This window comes from Glycine max, chromosome 1, assembly GCF_000004515.6.
Source record: "Glycine max cultivar Williams 82 chromosome 1, Glycine_max_v4.0, whole genome shotgun sequence".
Lineage (NCBI taxonomy): Eukaryota > Viridiplantae > Streptophyta > Magnoliopsida > Fabales > Fabaceae > Glycine > Glycine max.
Genome location: NC_016088.4, coordinates 18,689,569 through 18,709,265, shown reverse-complemented (window position 1 = coordinate 18,709,265; position 19,697 = coordinate 18,689,569). Strand labels below are relative to the sequence as shown.

General features: G+C 38.5%; 1 protein-coding gene across 1 annotated transcript; it reads right to left on the bottom strand.

Annotated features, from left to right (window-relative positions):
- Positions 1-506: 506 nt before the first annotated feature.
- Positions 507-1,079, bottom strand: LOC102659360 (uncharacterized). Its single transcript, XM_006573984.1, has one exon. The coding sequence runs from the start codon at positions 1,077-1,079 to the stop codon at positions 507-509; it is 573 nt and encodes a 190-aa protein (XP_006574047.1).
- Positions 1,080-19,697: the final 18,618 nt, after the last annotated feature.

Below are 19,697 nucleotides of genomic sequence, written 5' to 3'. Positions count from 1 at the left end.
AAACCCAGTTTAGGCCGCAAGGAAATAGGCTTAACGGCGATGTCTTGCGCTTAGCCAATGAATATGATGTGCTTAGCCAGATCGAATTGAATTGGGCTTAGCTCAGCAGGGTAACGCTTAGTGGACCAAATCAACTTGAGATGCAAGGGTTGAGCGTTAAGCGCTAGAGACTCTCTGCTTAGCGCATGACAAAAGATGCGCTTAGCTCGAGGCTTGTGCTTAACGAACATTATGCTCATTCAAAAACAAGGTGATATACCCCAATGTAATGAATGAAGCAAGTTTCACATTATGCAATGCATAAAAAAAAAGAATAGCAGAAATTAAAACTGGGTTGCCTCCCAGGAAGCGCTTCTTTAACGTCATTAGCTTGACGCTTTTACCTCAATGGGTGATTAAATATTGGTCCTCACCTTCAGGACTTCTTCTTTAACCTCCATCACCTGCAAGAAAACATTATGCTCTGGCACCGGCTTGTTTTCTCCAAAAAGATCAAAATTGATCTTCTAATCTTCAAAACCCATCTCCAATGTCTTTCTTCCCATATCGATTATGCAACTTGTTGTTGACATAAAGGGACATCCCAAAATGACTGGAACCTCATGGTCTTCCTCCATATCCATGACCACAAAATCAGCTGGAAAGACCATATGTTTCACTCTTATCAGAACATCCTCAATTACCCCGTAAGGCCTTGTGATGGATCGGTCAGCAAGTTGTAAAGTCATTCTTGTGGGCATGATTTCCAACTCTCCCAACCTTCTACACATGGAGAGCGGCATTAGGTTGATACTAGCTCCCAAATCAATGAGAGCCTTTCCCACAGTCACTTCACTGATTAAACAAGGAATAGTAACACTTCCAGGGTCTTTATGTTTTGGTGGAAGAATTCTCTGTATTACAGCACTGCAGTTGCCTTCCACAACAATATTCTTCTGGTGGATGTATCCGTTTTTCCTTATCAACATATCTTTCAGAAATTTTGAGTAGAGTGGCATTTGTTGCAAATCTTCCCCAAAAGGCATAGTTATTTCCAATTTCCTGAAAATATCAAGGAATCTCGCCAAATGACGGTCCATGTCCTTCTTGGAAGGTACCACAGGATATGGTACTTCTATATCCTCATTCGAAGCTTTTTCTTTCTTCTTCTCTCTTGCTTTTTCACTTCTACTCTTTTCTTTCCCTTCTTTATTTTTTTCAACTTTTTATTTTTCTTCATTTTCTTTTTCTTTTTCTACCTCTTTATTTTTCGTAGTCGTTTATTTCTTTCTCCTCAGCCATTATTGGTTTTTCACTCTCCTGATTTGTCACATCTGTTACCTCCTCTTTCTTTTTCTCAGGTGCCATCCTTTACAACAATTTGTTTCTCCAAAGCCACCCTATTCTCAACTACCAAACACTTCTTGTTTCTTGTCATCACAACATTGCATTCCTCTTTGGGATTCTTTTCTATGTTCGCCCCAAAGCTATTGGATGACTTTTCAGCTAATTGTTTGGCTAGTTGGCCTACCTGGATCTTAAGGTTCTTCAATGTTGACTCAGTGCTTTTGTGATTTGACATGGTTACCTGCATGAATTGAGTCAAAGTCTCCTCCAGCTTGGTTGTCCACTGAAAAATGTTAGGCCCTTGTTGAGGCGGCCTGTTGGAAGGTCCACCCTGGTCTTTGTTAAATTGATTACCAAGGTATGATCTCTATTGTCCTTGTTGGTTGTAAGGACCCTGGTGGAAACCTAAGAATCCACCTCCCTGCCTTTGTTGATTCCCCATGTAGCTAACCTCTTGCATTTTCTCTTCAAAAGGAATGCAAAGATCGGATTCATGAGTACCACCACGTATGGTACAACCTGTGACCTGCAAAACAGAAGGCTGTAAAGGTTGACCATTAGACAAGTTAGTTGGCAACTTACTCAGGGTTTCTGTCAAGATCTCAAGTTGCCTAGAGAGCAACTTATTTTGTGCCAACACAGCGTCTAATGTTGATAGCTCCAATAAACTCTTCTTAGTGGGTTGATGAACTCTATCACATAGAATGGCATGATCACTGGCAGACCTGTTTTCAATCAACTCTGTTGCTTCTTCAGGGGTTTTCAGTTTTATTTTTCCCCCTACAGAAGCATCTAACAGTTGCTTAGATTGTGGCCTCAACCCATCTATGAATATGTTAAGCTGGGTTGGCTCAAAGAGTCCATGGGTGGGGGTCTTTCTTAACAAACCTCTAAACCTCTCCAATGCTTCACTTAGGGATTCATCAGGGAAGTGATGAAATGATGAAATTGTAGCTTTCCCTTCCGCAGTCTTTGACTCGAGGAAGTATTTCTTCAGAAATTTCTCAACAACTTCTTCCCAGGTCTTTAGACTTTTACCCTTTAATGAATGAAGCCACCTCTTGGCTTCTCCTACCAAGGAAAATGAAAATAGGCTGAGTTTGATGGCTTCATCTGGTATGCTTGCAATCTTTATAGTGTTACAAATTTCAATGAATGTTGCCAAATGTGCATAGGGTTCCTCATTTAGTAATCCTTGGAATAAGTTCCCCTATATCAAATGAATTAAAGAATGAGGGTAGTTTATGTTTGTGAGCTTGGACTTCCGGACGTGCGATGTTGGTAAAGAATTATGGTACTGAACTACTTGAGTAGTCCTCAAGGGTAACCATTTGCTAGTGTTCATCAACCATGATAACGGCTTCTGGTAAATATGTCGTGGATTCCCTTGATGATGGTGAGTCAGATGATGTAGAATCAGAAAAATGAGCTTCTTCCTCTAGAATGGAAGCTACTGTCCTATCTTGCAGTAATTTTCTTCTTCTTTCGGCTCTGTTCCTTCTTAACGTAGCTTCAATCTCCAAGTCCAGAGGAACTAAATTGCATGTGGGAGATCTATGCATATAAAACACTAACAGAAACAACGGTTATCTAGTTCAAGAGGAAAACAAATGTGAATTGAAAGCAAATATTCATAGTTAATCAAAGAATAAAGAATAGACACCTAGGACTGAACTAACTTTCCAAATAGAAAGAAGTTCCCCGACAACGGCGCCAAAAACTTGGTCGAGCCCGACAAGTGCACCGGATTGTGCAAGTAGTATAAAACGGTAAGAACCGAGTTTCGAACTCTCAGGGAACTTGTGTTACTTGGTAAAGCTATATTCAGTGAATAGGTGTCTAGTATGAAAAGATATGTGTGGACTATGAACAGGTAGCCTTGGACCTTGGACCTTGGACCTTGGACCTTTCTCTCTCTAGAAATCTCTAAAAACGCAGAAGCTCAAAGAAAATCCCAAACTCCATCTCCATTTTTGATTTCAGGCTTAAATAGGTAGCCTTGTTGGTCCTTGCGCACTTAGCGCAAGTTTGGCTCACTTAGCGCGCATAAGTGAATTTCGGCTTGGCGCTTGCCTTCTCGCTTAGCGGATGCATGCAAGCGGTGCACTTAGCAGGACGAGTGCTCACTTAGTGCGTGCGCCCAGCTCATCCTTCTTCTAAATTCTTCCTCGCGCTCAGCCGCAAGAGTGGTGCGCTCAGCGAATGGCTTGCTAAGCCGGAAAATTGGCTTAGCGAGCAAATCAAAATCAGCACTTCACAAACTTGCCTAATTAACCTGAAATTGAAAGGAAATGATTATTAAATATACAAAATGGGAGTACTAAGTATTTATTTCCTATATTTAACAAAAATTAATTACAACACTACAAAATAATCATAAATGGGAGGAGTTTGATACAATTTGCACAGATTTATTACACAAAAGTTAGTTGTATTCATCGACTAACAACCAGCTCACCTGGGCAAGCTGTAGGTCCACCAAATGCCATTTTTGGCTATAAATAGGTGTGAAAGGGGCTGAGGAAAGGGTTGGAAGGTTCAGCATTGAAGGATATTGAGAGAATTGAGAGAGAAGAAGAAAGAAGAGGAAACAAAGTCGAGGCACCACCGAATCGCAACCGTGATCGAACCCTACATCATTCCTTGTTTGGTGTTCTTTGTGTGACTGTCAGTTAGTTTTGTTTTTGATATTTGAATGTGATCTATGTACCCTTAGGGGTCCCCCTTTTTATTGTGCATATTCATTTCCTCCATCTATCATCAGCGATCTTGTTTTCTTGGTAAAGTTCAATCTTAACCGATCACTAAGTGTTGTAAAGTTGTCTTTAAAAAGATTGAAGGTTAATCAAACGAAGCCAAGATAAAACCAACTCATGACTAATTTCTTTTTTTATCAAATATCACTTGAGATCGTTTCAAGGTCCAACGCCTTAACGGCTCTCTCCTCTTTTCAAAATCGAAAGATCATTTTAAGGTCCAATGCCTTAAACGACTCTCTCCTCTTTTCAAAATCAAAATATCATTTCAAGGTCCAACGCCTTAAACTATTCTCTCCGCTTTTCAAATTTAAAACATTGTTTCAAGGTCCAATGCCTTAAATGAATTTTTGTCCACAATTAAAAGGAATCTTTCAAAAACATAAAAATCAATCTAACACACAACATTCAGACTTTAAAGAACTATGTAGGTCTGAATTCATCATCACACCTAAGGATATGTAGGAGCAAGGGCAACACCCTTGTCGACCCCAAAAAAATAAAAATAAAAATATAAAAAGGGAAACTAAATAATATTTGATGCAAGCTCCATTGGAGCTTGTAGGCCTAGGATCTTCATCATCAATGGATTCCTTTGCTTCTTGGAAGATGAATGGCAGCGGAATGAAGAAAGGAAGAGAGAGAGGAGACGCCACTTCAAGGAGAAGATGAGTCTAGAAGAAGCTCACCACCATAGGAGGCCATGGATAAGAGCTTGGAGGAAGAAGGAGATGAATGAAGGGAGAGGGAGAGAAGAGCACGAAATTTTGTGCTCCAAATGAGCTTTGAAATCTGAAGTTTAATATTCAAATGATCAAAGTTCAAAAAAATGCACACACATGACCTCTATTTATAGCCTAAGTGTCACACAAAATTGGAGGGAAATTCAAATTTCACTTGAATTTGAAATTGAATTTGTGGAGCCAAACTTTGGAGCCAAAATCTCACTAATTATGATTAGTGAATTTTAGTTATGGTTCAGCCCACTAATCCAAGATCAATTCCAAGATTCTCCACTAAGTGTGCTTAGGTGTCATGAGGCATGAAAAGCATGAAGGACATGCACAAAGTGTGACTATATGATGTGGCAATGGGGTGTAGTAAGCAAAGGCTCACCTCCCCCTCTAAAATTTAATTGGATTGGGCTTCTACCAATTCAATTAAATTTATTTCCAACCACACACATCAAATATCCACTTATTGCATGTGAAATTACAAAACTACCCATAATACAAAAACTAGTCTAGGTGCCCAAAAATACAAGGGCTGAAAAATTCTATATTTCTAGGGTACCCTACCTACATTATGGAGCCCTAAATACAAGGCCCAAAATTAATGAAACCTTAATCTAATATGTACCAAGATAAGTGGGCTCATACTTAGCCCATGGGCCCGAAATCTACCCTAAGGCTCATGAGAACCCTAGGGCCTTCTCTTGCATTTTTGGCCCAATCTTCTTGGAGTCTTCTATCCAATGCCCTTGGGGGGTAGGATTGCATCATTCCCTCCCCCTTGAAAAGGATTTGACCTCAAATCCAGAGGTTCTTGAAACTCATGGATTCTTTCCTCAACACCTTTTTCTTTATTTTCATGTTGATTATTCCTAAAAAAAAATACGACAAACCTAAGGTGTCCCACATGAGCACCTAGGTTTGCATTGAAACAAAAAATAAGAACAAACCTACCTAATGAGTCCCTATGTACACAAATCATGAAGATGTTGAGTGCATGAGTGATTTTACAAAAGAGTGTTGCACCACTCAACACATTCATTATACCACCTATCATAGAGATTTGGTGCCTAATAATACCTATTTTAGGCACCAACAAAGCACGAGGATTTAAGCTCTTGCGAACCAAACCCTCATCCAACAACTCTTTTACTTGAGGAATAACCTCAAGCTCAAGAGGTATGGCGGTGCTAAGGGATGTTTCCCTTGATAGGAGAAGGTAGAAAGATTGTTTAAGAAGGAGTGCTATTTTAATATCACATTTTGTTGCAAAATGATTTTCCTTGTTAACAATCTTCTTGGAGGAATCCTTTTTCCTCCTTTTCCTTCCCCTTGGCCTTTGAACACAAGGCCTTACTATCCTTCTTTTTCTTTTGTTTTTCTAGTTTTTCTTCCTCATCCCTCTTATCTTTCATAGTTAGTTGATCTTTGGCCACCTGTGAAGGTGTTTGAGGATGCAACACAAATTTAGTGCCAAGATGGGTGAGGGTAATTTCATTAGTTAGGCCATTGTAAATGATCTTCCTATCAAATTGCCATGGCCTTCCTAAAAGAATATGTCCTGCCTCCATGGGAACTATATCACAATTAACTTCATCCTTATATGTCCCAATGGAGAAAGGTACCTTCACTTGTTGGTTAACTATCATTTCCCCTTGCTCATTGAGCCATTGAAGTTTATAAGGTTTTGGGTGGGGAATGATAGTGAGGTTCAACTTGGAAACTAATCTTGTGCTACAACAATTGCAACAAGATCCACTATCCACAATGAGAGAACAAGTTTTATCTAAAATTTTGCATCTTGTATGAAAGATGTTCTCTCTTTCAGATTGAGATAGATCACAAGATTGACCTCCAAGGAGCCTTCTAACCATTAAGAGGTCACCTTCTTCATGGGGGTAGACTTCCTCACTAGACTCTTCACTCCTTACTTCATCTTCACTTCCACTAGAGGAAGGGCAAGAAGTAGTCTTCTCTTGACTACTATAAATGTCTTGACCCCTCATGATCATGGTTTTCTTTGTGGGGCATTGAGAGGCAATGTGACCTCTCCCAAGACATTTGAAGCATTTAATATTGCTAGTCCTTTCTTGGGAACTAGTCTTAGGGGTGTATTTCTCTATGGTCTTACCCTTATCTTCCTTGGGTTTTGAAGGTGCAGCCCCTAAAATTCCATGGGCTTGGTCCTTCCTTGGATAAGAGTGGGAGCCATAAGATTTTGAAGAAGGCTTTATTTTAAGTTGTTGCTCCACTCTTATACAAAGTTGGACTAGCTCATCTAGGTCCCTATATGGAAGGAGTTCAACCTTGTCCCTCACTTCCATATTGAGCCCACTAAGGAACCTAGCTATGCTTGTTCTTTCCTCCTCCCTAAGTCCAGCTCTTAAAAGGAGTAGTTCCATTTGTTGTCTATATTCTTCAACACTCATACTCCCTTGTCTAAGCCTTTGGAGCTTGTCCATAAGCTCCATTTCATAGTAGGAGGGAATGTGCCTCTTCCTAAGGGCACTCTTAAGATCATTCCAATACTCTACTGGAGGATCCCCATGAATCCTTCGTTCTTTAACAAGGGAAGTCCACCAATAGAGGGCATACCCTTGAAAGCTAAGGATATCCAATGGAACTTTTCTCTCTTCGCTAATATGATGGCAAGCAAAGAGTTGTTCAACCTTCATTTCCCAATCTAAGTAGGCCTCAACATTATCTTTTCCATGGAAATATGGGAGGCTAATGTTAACCTTTTGAGGCCTTTTATCCTTTTCTCTTTTTTGGGAGTGATGTTTAGTATGTGAACTATGACGCCCTCTATAATAGTCGCTAAGTTCTTCACTTAAACTCTTGCAAGAGTCATGACTACTATAGGAGGCATGTTTTTCCCTTTTCATTTCTTTCATTATTTTTCTTCTTTCTTCCTCTCTTATTTTCTCTCTTTCATCTTGACTTATTTCTTCCACTCTTTTTTTACCTTTTTCTTTTCTCTCTTGTTTTTCTTTCCACAACTTAAGGGATCTCAACTCATCTAATATCTTATACAAGGGGTCCTTAGGAGTAGAACCCTCACCATTAACACTAGATGAAGAATGAAGACTCATGTTGGTTCCTAAGTTATGGTTCTTGTGGCGTCCCTAAATTAATGACTGGTTTAATAGTAATAATTTGAATAACAAAAACCATGGTAAATTTTTTTTTCTTTTTTCTTCTTTTTCTTTTTCATTTCTTTCTCTTTTCACCATAACTAGGTTTAGAAGGAAAATCCTCACTATATAGTCCTGAATGGCCAGTTCACAACTCTATCCGGAGTCATTTCTTTCTTACCGCTCATAATCTCTAAACTGTTTTGCTGTTTCAAAAGGAAGAATGTACCAGCCATTACTTTAGGTCGTCACGTGAAAATAAAAGAATAAAATACGGTCGATAAACTCTTTTACGAATAAAGTTGCTAATGCTTTCTTTTCAAATAACAAGATCGATCATAAATGCATTCATCATTTAAAGCTGTCCAAAATATGGGAGTTTTACAAAATATATAGTGTCATCCAGAGCAAAGGTGTCCACAGTGGTGGCTTCAGCCACATGTATACAATCATCAAATTCCTATACATCAGGTCTACCCATAAAAAAACAAAAGAGTAAACCTAACAGTCAGTCCTAGATACACCCACCCTCAAAAGTATACAAAACGAATCCAAAGAGTTGTCCACTAGGATGAAGAGCCTCCGCTGATCGCCATCTCCCCCGGGCCACTATCCTCCGTAGAGTCTGCCTCAGATGCTGACATGACTTCCTCGGGAGAATCCACCTCAAGAAGTGGATCCTCATCACCCTCTAGAAAGTCAAGGGCATCCACAGCAGGCTCAGGAGGTAGCTCCTCCAGATCCTCCTCAGGGTCTTCCTCGGATGACGTTACCTCGATCACTTGGACGGGCTCCACTAGACGATATGGTGTAGGCGTGGGTAGTATCCATTCCACCGTGCGCTGAAGTGTCCGTGCAGGTTCATCTGGATGCACCAAAGAAGTAGCCGTGAATCGAATGGTGCCCCGAAATCGGCACCTCGTGTTGCCTTTGAGGGTCTCCCAAGCTCCCTCTAGGCACTCCATCTCCACTCGATCATGGATTAGCTGTGCCGCCATCACGATCTACAAGAAGGAAAAGAAAGGGGTAGACTCTTTCACAAGAATCTAACTATGCCGCAACACAATGCGTCTCATAACCATTACATGCAAGTAAAAGGAGTATCTTAAGGCTTTTCATCTCTGGTAATCGATTACACAGACTTGGTAATCGATTACCAGAGGCTAAACTCGAATTACACAGCCTCAGAACATGAAATCTGCAAAAATGCACTGTGTAATCGATTACACATACCTGGTAATCGATTACCAGTGACCCATTCCTCTGTGTAATCGATTACACATACTGGTAATCGATTACCAGAGGCCTCCACAATGTTCCAGTCCCATTTCTAAGCCTGGTAATCGATTACACCCCCTTGGTAATCGATTACCAGAAGCTCTCCTAGCTTCCCGACCTCGTTTTTAAGCCTGGTAATCGATTACACCCCTTTGGTAATCGATTACCAGAGCCCAAATCTCACATATCAATCAAAGTTCACAGCTGGCCAGCCACCACAAGCCTCCTTGCTTTGTGGTCTTTGTTCTTTTTATCTGTTGACTGCCAGGAGCTCGCCTGTTTAGGTACATCACAGGTTCTCACTGACTGACTATGCCCGGGTTGGGTCGGGATTGGTCAAGCTTGGTTTTGGGCAATAGCACCCCACCTGACGTCCCCAAGGTCTCCTGACCCCCGCGACATATCTCCAGGTACCACTCTGTGGTCAACGAATAAAAGCAGGAAGTTCACCCTTCTACACTTCCTCATCTCAAGCTTGTAGGATTATGGGGTACCCATCACATGTGGTACTAGGTGGCAGTCGGGCGATGGTGCACAACAAGTTTTCCACATCCACAAAGCGTGCATAAACCCACCATCCCCTGTTGCCCACCTCCAACTGAGCTCACGTACTCCCACGTAGCCCATAACCTCGTTTCTCTCAACACCGGGTCCCCATCAATCCTCCCAAGCTTCCCCAACATCAAAGTAATACAACATTCAAACAGCACAAGCTATCACAGCCAAGCAAAACAGGGCAAAGGCAGAAAACTCTGCCCAAAACACCAACCAAAATCACAGCTTTTCAAATACAAATACCCCAGAAACATTTCCTTCGTTCCCATTCGTTAACCGTTGGATCAACTCGAAACTTTTACTGGAAGTCTCTAGTACATAAGCCTACATTTTGACCGTTGGGATCTGCTAGCAAACATCCATAACTCATTCTGCACTACTCTTTCCACAGCCAACCACACACAAGCATTTTTCTGCACAAAGCCAAAATCCTGCTGCACCTATTTTGACAGCAAAATTCTGCATAAGTGCAGATTTCGAAAATCACTCTTCCTCTCATCCAATCTTGCCCAAATCAAATCCTACAAGTCCCAAATCATGTATCAATCATGTCTAAACCAAAGTCAAGCTTTAAAGCACAGCAACACAGAATCTAGGTGTCCAACACCCCTCAATTCAATGGGTTTTCTAGGTTTGAAAAGTGAAATTGAGAATGAGGTAAATTTGAAGCAAACTCTCACCTCACACCAGTCCATAACATCAATCTAAACTTGCTCAAACTGGATTTAAACCTAAAATTCCACCGAATCAAAATTTGACTCCTCAACACCCAATTTTGCCCTAGAAATGGCTCTTGGTTCACTTTGGTCATTTGTTTTTCTCTCTAGCACAGCCTAACCTTTCTCATAAGTCCCAAATGGCATTTAAGGCCAAGATTAACTCACTCTAACCTCTAAATACTACCAATTCCAGATTTGGCCTTCCAGCCCTCAAAAATTCACTCTTTTTCCACTCATAACACCACATTCTCACTTTCTAACCCTAAGTTAATTCTACCCTTCATCTCTAACAGTTTTCCATAGGCAATTTCAGTACATAAACATCACAAGCATCATCATAAAAACCCTAAAACAGAATGGGTATGTTCAACTCATCCAAACATGGCAAGTTCAACATGCTTTCAACAAGTGTCTTCACAAATAACTATCATGAAGCAGAAAACTAGCAAAACTACCCATCATACCTCCCAAAACCCCATACCCACGAAAATCAAAGGAGAAAGAAGTCCACCCAAACCTGAAATTTCGAAGTCCCACTCGTAGACACGCACTTCACGACTCCGAAAATGCCCTCCTTTCGCGATTTGGTGCAGAAATGGGCACCAAAGGTTGAAGCTTTGTTTGGAGCTTCAATGGAGAATGAGGGAGGAAGAAAAGCAACGTGAGGGAGAGGGAGAGAGAGCTTCTGAAAATGTGGGGCTGAGTGAGGAGAGAGAGAGTTGCTTTTTGGTTTTAAAAAGGCTTTTTCCTCTTTTTCTATTATTTTATTTAAGCAATGCCACATGTCTCCATTTGAGTGGAGCAAAAAGGGCCCACTTTCTCTTTTGATTGTGACTCATACTCAGCCACAAAAAGTGAGAAAATCTGACCTTTAAAACGCTAAAATCCTGCCTCGGTTTGCGTGCCGTTTCTCTGGTTCCAGTTCCTCGTGTTTCTCTGCATCCGCCGGGGCCAGTTTTCGAAAGTAGGCAATATATATATATATATCAAAACGCTCAGAATAAAACCCCGAGCGTGGTTCAGAGGTTGGTTTTGTTAAATTCTAAGTCGCACGCAAAACGATGATTTTTAAACTAATTAATTAAGAATTAACCCATAACCTCCCAGTTATGGATTTCTCTTCCTTAATTAGCCTAACCCGCGTATCTTGCCCCCACTATTCCTACTTCTACCAAGAACATATAGGCATATACACTGAATAATACATATATATATATATATATATGTATATATATATATAATCATTCAAAATACATCGTTTCCAAAAATTCCGGGTAGAAATTTCCAGGATGTTACAGTTCTTTCTTGTTGGGGGTTTGAAAAAAAGGTAAAAGAAACTATGGTTGAAACTAGCCAAAATAAACACTAAAAGAGGTGTGAAAGATAAGGTAAAAAATATTTGGTAAAAGGCAAGCTATCTAGGCGGTTTGACGATGGAGGGTAAAGGAAATAAGCTATGAAAGTAAGCAAGAAATTAAAGTGCAAGAAATGCAAACTAGGCGGATCCTAAGAGTGTTTGGATGACCTCATTTAAGGTTCCCAACAAAACACTCACTATCCTAAGGGAAAATTGCCTAAAATTATTACACATAAATGGAAGTAGGGTGACCTATTGGAGGCTCCCAACTTACTTCCAATGAAAGGCCTTTTTGTTACAAAATTTGAAAGCAAAGCAAATTGCCAATTACAAAATTACAAAGAAAAAAAAAGTCCTCAATTGTGGTGGCTATTCTCTCTTTAGTGTTTCACTCAATTTGGAGTGCTTCTTAGTCCAATAGCTCTTAAGGTGGTTGGCCCCTTTCTTCTTGACTCAAATTCTTCAAGATATGGCACCAATCCTCCTTTCCAATTCCCTATATGGCAACTCACAAACAAGGAAACAAAGAGACAAGCAATAACCAAAGACCAAAAAAAAAATGAAATGAAAGCTAAACCAATAGAGTTTTAACAAGACAAATTTTCAAGGATTATTCAACAATTAAAGCAATGAAAAGCTCAAAAAAGCAAGCTAGGACTCAAAGAGAAACCTAGAATGGCTCTAGAGTAGAGTAGAAAAACTATAAAAAAAGACTCAAGAAACCTCTAGTTTTGGCACTTGTTTTCACAATAATTTTCAATTTAAATTTCAGAACTAGGATTGGTATAAAATAGGCACCAATTATAGAACAAATTTTTGAGCCAAAACAACAAGCACACTTCCCTTTCACTTTTTTTTTCCTGGACACTGATTTTTCTGCCAACTTGTGTGATTTTTCTTATTTTTTCCTTTAATCCAAATCACTTGGTTCTTTTTTTATAATTTTTTCCAGATGTCTAGAAAATTCAGTAAAAATTTAAGCTCAAAACTCGTAGTGACCAATTCCCAGTAATTTATACAATTTTGTATGTTCAAGCTGCCAGCACCAGCGATTTCAACCTAGAAATCAAGAGTAGTGTTTATGTTGCTTAAGGCTTGGATAGTTACAATTTGTGTTTGCTTATGCTCAATTATCTTGAATAACACAATTCAAGAGAGCTTAAGACTTATTTGATTCACAAATCCAGCCACAACTCAGCACCACAACTCAACTTCATCATAGGCATCATGTAGGAATCTTAGAAAACAAAAAAAGAGTTCAACAACAAGACTACTTCTAGGAATTGGTTTAGAACATGTTATGAATTAAATAACATGCATGAATTAGACTCAAAATTCAAAAGATAGGCTAAGAATGACAAGAATACATGAACAAATGTATCTAGAATTCAATTAAAATAAAATAAAAATTCAACACAAACTTAGAGCATAATGTGACAATTACTATGACTAAACATGACTCTAAGACAACATGGATTAAGTGATTTACACTTAGATTTTTGTGTTTTTTTTTCTAATCAATATTTTGGAACAAAATTTAGATCTAAAGGTTCAGCACAAGAATATTATGAATGAAAATTGATAGAACCTAAAATCAATACAAAAACAAGATTCAAGAGTAGATCTACAAAATTTGAACCATAGAAATGCAAGAACAAGTGTAGATCTAAGATTTAATCGGTTTATTTTTTTTTTGAATCTACTCTAAACAGCACCAAACCACAAGACAATGGAGGATATACATGGAGAATAAGATGAAGAACAAGGGATTAAAGAGAATTCACCGAACAAAAAGATAGAGGAAGCAAAAGAACATCACCTAGATGAAGATGCTCTGATACCACATGATGCAAGCTCCATTGGAGCTTGTAGGCCTAGGATCTTCTTCATCAATGGATTCCTTTGCTTCTTGGAAGATGAATGGCAGCGGAATGAAGAAAGGAAGAGAGAGAGGAGACACCACTTCAAGGAGAAGATGAGTCTAGAAGAAGCTCACCACCATAGGAGGCCATGGATAAGAGCTTGGAGGAAGAAGGAGATGAATGAAGGGAGAGGGAGAGAAGAGCACGAAATTTTGTGCTCCAAATGAGCTTTGAAATCTGAAGTTTAATATTCAAATGATCAAAGTTCAAAAAAATGCACACACATGACCTCTATTTATAGCCTAAGTGTCACACAAAATTGGAGGGAAATTCAAATTTCACTTGAATTTGAAATTGAATTTGTGGAGCCAAACTTTGGAGCCAAAATTTCACTAATTATGATTAGTGAATTTTAGTTATGGTTCAGCCCACTAATCCAAGATCAATTCCAAGATTCTCCACTAAGTGTGCTTAGGTGTCATGAGGCATGAAAAGCATGAAGGACATGCACAAAGTGTGACTATATGATGTGGCAATGGGGTGTAGTAAGCAAAGGCTCACCTCCCCCTCTAAAATTTAATTGGATTGGGCTTCTACCAATTCAATTAAATTTATTTCCAACCACACACATCAAATATCCACTTATTACATGTGAAATTACAAAACTACCCATAATACAAAAACTAGTCTAGGTGCCCAAAAATACAAGGGCTGAAAAATTCTATATTTCTAGGGTACCCTACCTACATTATGGAGCCCTAAATACAAGGCCCAAAATTAATGAAACCTTAATCTAATATGTACCAAGATAAGTGGGCTCATACTTAGCCCATGGGCCCGAAATCTACCCTAAGGCTCATGAGAACCCTAGGGCCTTCTCTTGCATTTTTGGCCCAATCTTCTTGGAGTCTTCTATCCAATGCCCTTGGGGGGTAGGATTGCATCAATATTGAAGTTACGTTTTTGCACACTCGATTAAAGGTTACCGTCCCTTTTGACGGGCGCGTGGGGTGCTAATACCTTCCCTATGAGTAAACAACTCCCGAACCCTTATTTTCAAAATGTGCAGACCTCTCTTTTGGTTTTTCTAACACTTTCCTCGAATAAACGTTGGTGGCGACTCCCACACATTTTCCTTTTTGGAAGATGCACCTTTGGCTTTTCGCCCGCACTCCCGTTGTAGGGTAGGTTCCGACACCTAGGAATCATATTCATCTTTTTTAATCTCTTCTTATGACAAAGATTCATAAGGTTTCTCTACAGTCTTGTTATCAACTACATGGGTTAGAATGGTATATCCATTAACTATAGCACTCCAAATGCCTCTATTAACATACTCCATGAAGATTTTCATCTGAGCTTTCCAAAAAGGGTAGTTTGGGCCACAACACAATGGTGCTCTATTAATGGATACACCCTCAGTGGATGGCAATTGATTCCTAGCCATGATCAGAAAGTTTTTTCAAAATCTTGATTAACTTTCAAGACCCAAGCTCTAATACCAATTGTTGGAGCAGGCCGAGAATCTAGAAGGGAGGTTGAATAGATTATTTCAAAAACATTACAATTTATTCTTAACAGAAACTATTATAATGGCCCTTAAGATCAAATCCACTACCAAGATGATTATAGGACTCGGAGTTAAAGAGAACAAGAGAAACAAACAAGAGTTTATACTAGTTCAGTCCAATCCAGAGCGACATTCAGTTGTTCTTAGTCCTCTTGGAACTTCCACTATATAGAGAACCCAAGTACAAACACTATGCACACACAATTCTCTAGTAGAAATCAAATGTTTCTCTTGAACCCTACAAGAAAAGATCCAAAATTGAAACTTTATCAATTTTTTAACATCCCTGGTAACCCTAACCAAGAACCACAATCTAAAAGAATAAAGATAAAGGATTAAATACACCTGAAATGTGTAGATCTTTAATCTTCAATATTTTTTCACAAGATGGTCAATTCATTATGGTAAAATGAATGATTCTTTGATCAACTTTAATCTTCAGATTAACTACAGTGTTATTCTTTTAGAAGACTCTCTTGACATGTTTTTCTCAAAAACTAAAGAAATCAAGAGTCTCTCATAAAGAATCAAGTACTTATAAATTTTTTACAGTTAAAACAAATCTAATCGATTGTAAAATCAGGTAATCGATTAATTTGTCAAAATCCCCTTGGTTCTGCATTTCTACAAATTGGTTAATCGATTATCAAAAAGGGTAATCGATTAATTCGTTCCAATTTGAGAATTCTTGTTCCTTATATGCTGAATGGATAATTGATTATCATGTTTGGTGATCGATTATAGAATCACACAGAGAGCTTTTCTTTGTTTCGAGGAGCTTGGTAGTCGATTATCAAATGGGGCAATCGATTATCCTAAGCTGCAGATCCTTCCTTCTTTTGAAATTGGCTTGGGCATTTGATTACTGATTGAGCATTTTTAGTTTAGTATTTTTTTTTTCTATTCTTATTAGCTCAATTGACATCTCTTTGACCCTTACTTTCTCACCTTAACTCGGTTTTGGTCTTAGGCAATTGATTGAACTTAATTGAGAATTGTAGCTTATTTTCAGATTTTACGCTTACTTGACCTATCTGCCTTGCTTAGGGCTTATAGGATACTAAAAAACACCAAATGGAGCATGTGAATAGTCCCTGGAAAGATAAGAAAAATATCTTCAATTTTTTCATAAATAAGCTTGGGTCAATTCTGCCATTTCAAGGTTCAAATTGGGATTGGAAGTCAGAACCTCTACAGTTGAATAATTGGGCTACAAGTTTGGGCTTTGATTTGTGTAATTAGTTTAATTAGGTAGATTAGATGGGCTTAATCAAGGCTCATCCCTAATGTAGCTCCATGTAGAGCTTGTAGGCCTTGGATCTTCTTCATCAATGGAGTCCTTTGCTTCTTGAAGATCAATGGCAGTGGAATGGAGAAGGAAGAAAGGTGATTGGAGACACCACTTAAAGGAGAAGATGAGTCCAGAACAAGCTCACCACCATAGCAAGTCATGGATAAGATCTTAAAGGTAGGAGAAGATGAGTGGAGGGAAAGGGAGTGAGGGGGGAATGAAATTTATGCCTCAAATGAGGTTTTAATTTTGAAGTCTAATTTCTCAAATGGTCAAAGTTGCAAAATGCACACACAAGGTTTCTATTTATAGCCTAAGTGTCACAAAATTGGAGGAAAATTTGAATTTCTATTCAAATTTCACTTGAATTTTAATTTTCGAGGCCAAATTTTGAGCCAAAATATCACTAATTATGATTAGTGAATTTCAGCTATGGTTCAGCCCACTAATCCAAGATCAAATCCAAGATTCTCCACTAAGTGTGCTTAGGTGTCATGAGGCATGTAAAGCATGAAGGACATGCACAAAGTGTGACTATATGATGTGGCAATGGGGTGTAGCAAGAAATGCTCACCTCCCCCTTAGGCTGGTCTGAAATTTAATTGGATTGGGCTTCTCCAAATTCAATTAAATTTCTCTCCCAACACATCAAATATGGCACTTAATGCATGTGAAATTACAAAACTACCCCTAATACAAAAACTAGTCTAGGTGCCCTAAAATATAAGGGCTGAAAAATCCTACATTACTAGGGTCCCCTCCCTACTCTATGGAGCCCTAAATACAAGGCCCAAAAAATAATGAAACCCTAATCTATTATGTACAAAGATAAGTTGGCTCATACTTAGCCCTTGAACACAAAATCTACCCTAAGGCTCATGAGAACCCTAGGGTCTTCTGCATCTCTGGTCCAATCTTTTTGGAGTCTTCTATCTAATGCCCTTGGGGGGTAAGATTGCATCAATCCCTTCCTTCTGATTAGTCACTCTATATATTAGTGCAAATTAGTTAGTTAGTTAGTTAGTTAGTTACTTTATTTTGTACAAAAATAGATTTAGTTACTTGTTGTACAATCTTTAGGATCAAACTTTCTTCTCTCTTTTTCTCTCAATTGTTCTTAATTCTTCTTCCTCTTTTCATTGATGTTCTTCCTTTCTCTTGCACAAATTTCATGGCTTTTCCATTGGTGATGATCATGAAAGGCTAAACACTTAATCAATCCAATGATCCATTCCAAGCAAGGCTGAACTTGAGTTATAGTTTAGTATTTCTAATCTTTGTGAATGTTCATCTTTTTCTTCAATCCTATTTTCGATTTTCATGATTATGATTATTCTTAGGATTGAAAATGGATTAGGTTATGGATTCATTTCCTAATTTCAAATTTAATCACAGATTGTTTGGATGATTTTGCAACCTAATTTGCGATCTCAAACAATTTAGGGTTTGATTCGATTAAACTATCTCTAATGCATTTGATTGAACTTTCACACTCTGGACATCATTTGTAGTAACTGTGATAATTCAATTTGCATCAGTTTGGTGAATTGGATTGATGCTATTAAATTTGATTCGTATTCTATTTTTGTTATGTTCTGTTTCTTCATCTTTATTTTTGTGTTTTCACATTCCTTTACATTCACCTACAAACTATTCGTTGAAATTCCCCCCTGTTGTTATAAGTGAATTGAGGTATGAACCAAATTGAATTGTATTTATGATTCAACCTAGGTTAGTCTTGTACTGCATAATTTCCTAGTTTTATTTGTTTTTGGAATGATTCAGCAGTCATTATCAGTTACCAAATGAGACAATCAATTAATTCAATGTTGCTAGCCAAATTTCAAGTAGAAGTAAGTTCGTAAGAGACTTAGAGAATAAGAATACTTCATCCACTTCATATTTGATCAATCCCTAAGCATGAAAAAGACTAAGAATATATCACACACATGCCTAGTCTAAAACATTCAATACAAAAGCCTTATCTATTAAACATGTCAGGCATTGCAAAATTATCAAACCAAAACTAAAAACTAAGGGCTTCAAACTTTGATCTAACATACTAGCCTCCAAACATTACTAACATAATGATCTGCCATTGAACCTCATCCCATCCTAATATTCATTTATGTTGAATCACAGCAAAATCACATAGCATAAAACCAAAATTGTCAATAACATAAACTAGCTCATTAAAAATATTAAGTCAAGGGATAGTAAAGAAGATGACATGAAAGTTTTCAAATTATAAACTACACCTTGCAATAAACAATGGAAGAACTAAATATAAGTAGGCAATTATTTTAATTAGTCCAAATCCAAAACCTCAAAAGTTAACTGGCTGTTTTAATTCTCTAAACACTAATGTACGATAAATGCTAAACAAAATACCCTAATACTACTAGTTATTCCAATATGCTTTTAACTCTATATTTCAGTCTTCACTTGATATTTTGTGTCATACCCTAATTTCGTCCGGGGACTATCATTCATTGATCTTTTGATCCTTGCTAGTCGACTTACGGTGTTAAACGCCAGTTACCACACAAGACGAAAGATCGTTCAATATTTTGATCAAGAATGCGAAAAATACCAAAAGGAGAGAATGGTGGGTTACATGCCTTCAAGCTTTGCCGATTTAGTTTTCACCGGTGAAAGGATCGAAGTGGGTCTAAGAAGAGGCAAATTTGATTTTCCTGCTTTGATGAAGCCTGGGGCAAATGGAGAGAATAAGAAGGAGGGAAAAAAACATGTTGTGGCTTTCGTTCCTACATGGCCAAATTTCTCATTAGCCCACCAATATCAATACTCTGCCAATATCAGTCCTTCTCATTACCTTGCTAGCCAAGAACGCCCAATCATCAACAAAGGCCATCCCCAAATCGACCACAAAATCCACCCGATGCACCTCCAAGACCAAATACCACCCCTAATACCAATCAAAACACCAACCAGGGAAGGAATTTTCCAGAAAATAAGCCTATAGAATTCACCCCAATTCCAATGCCATATGCTGACTTACTCCTCTATCTGCTCGATAATGCAATGGCAGTTATAAGCCGAGCAAAGATTTCTCAACCTCTATTTCCCAGAGGATACAACCCCAATGTGGCATGTG

Coding starts and splice junctions, on each gene's coding strand:
- LOC102659360 (XM_006573984.1), bottom strand. CDS start 1,079: ATGGACCGTCATTTGGCGAGATTCCTTGATATTTTCAGGAAATTGGAA.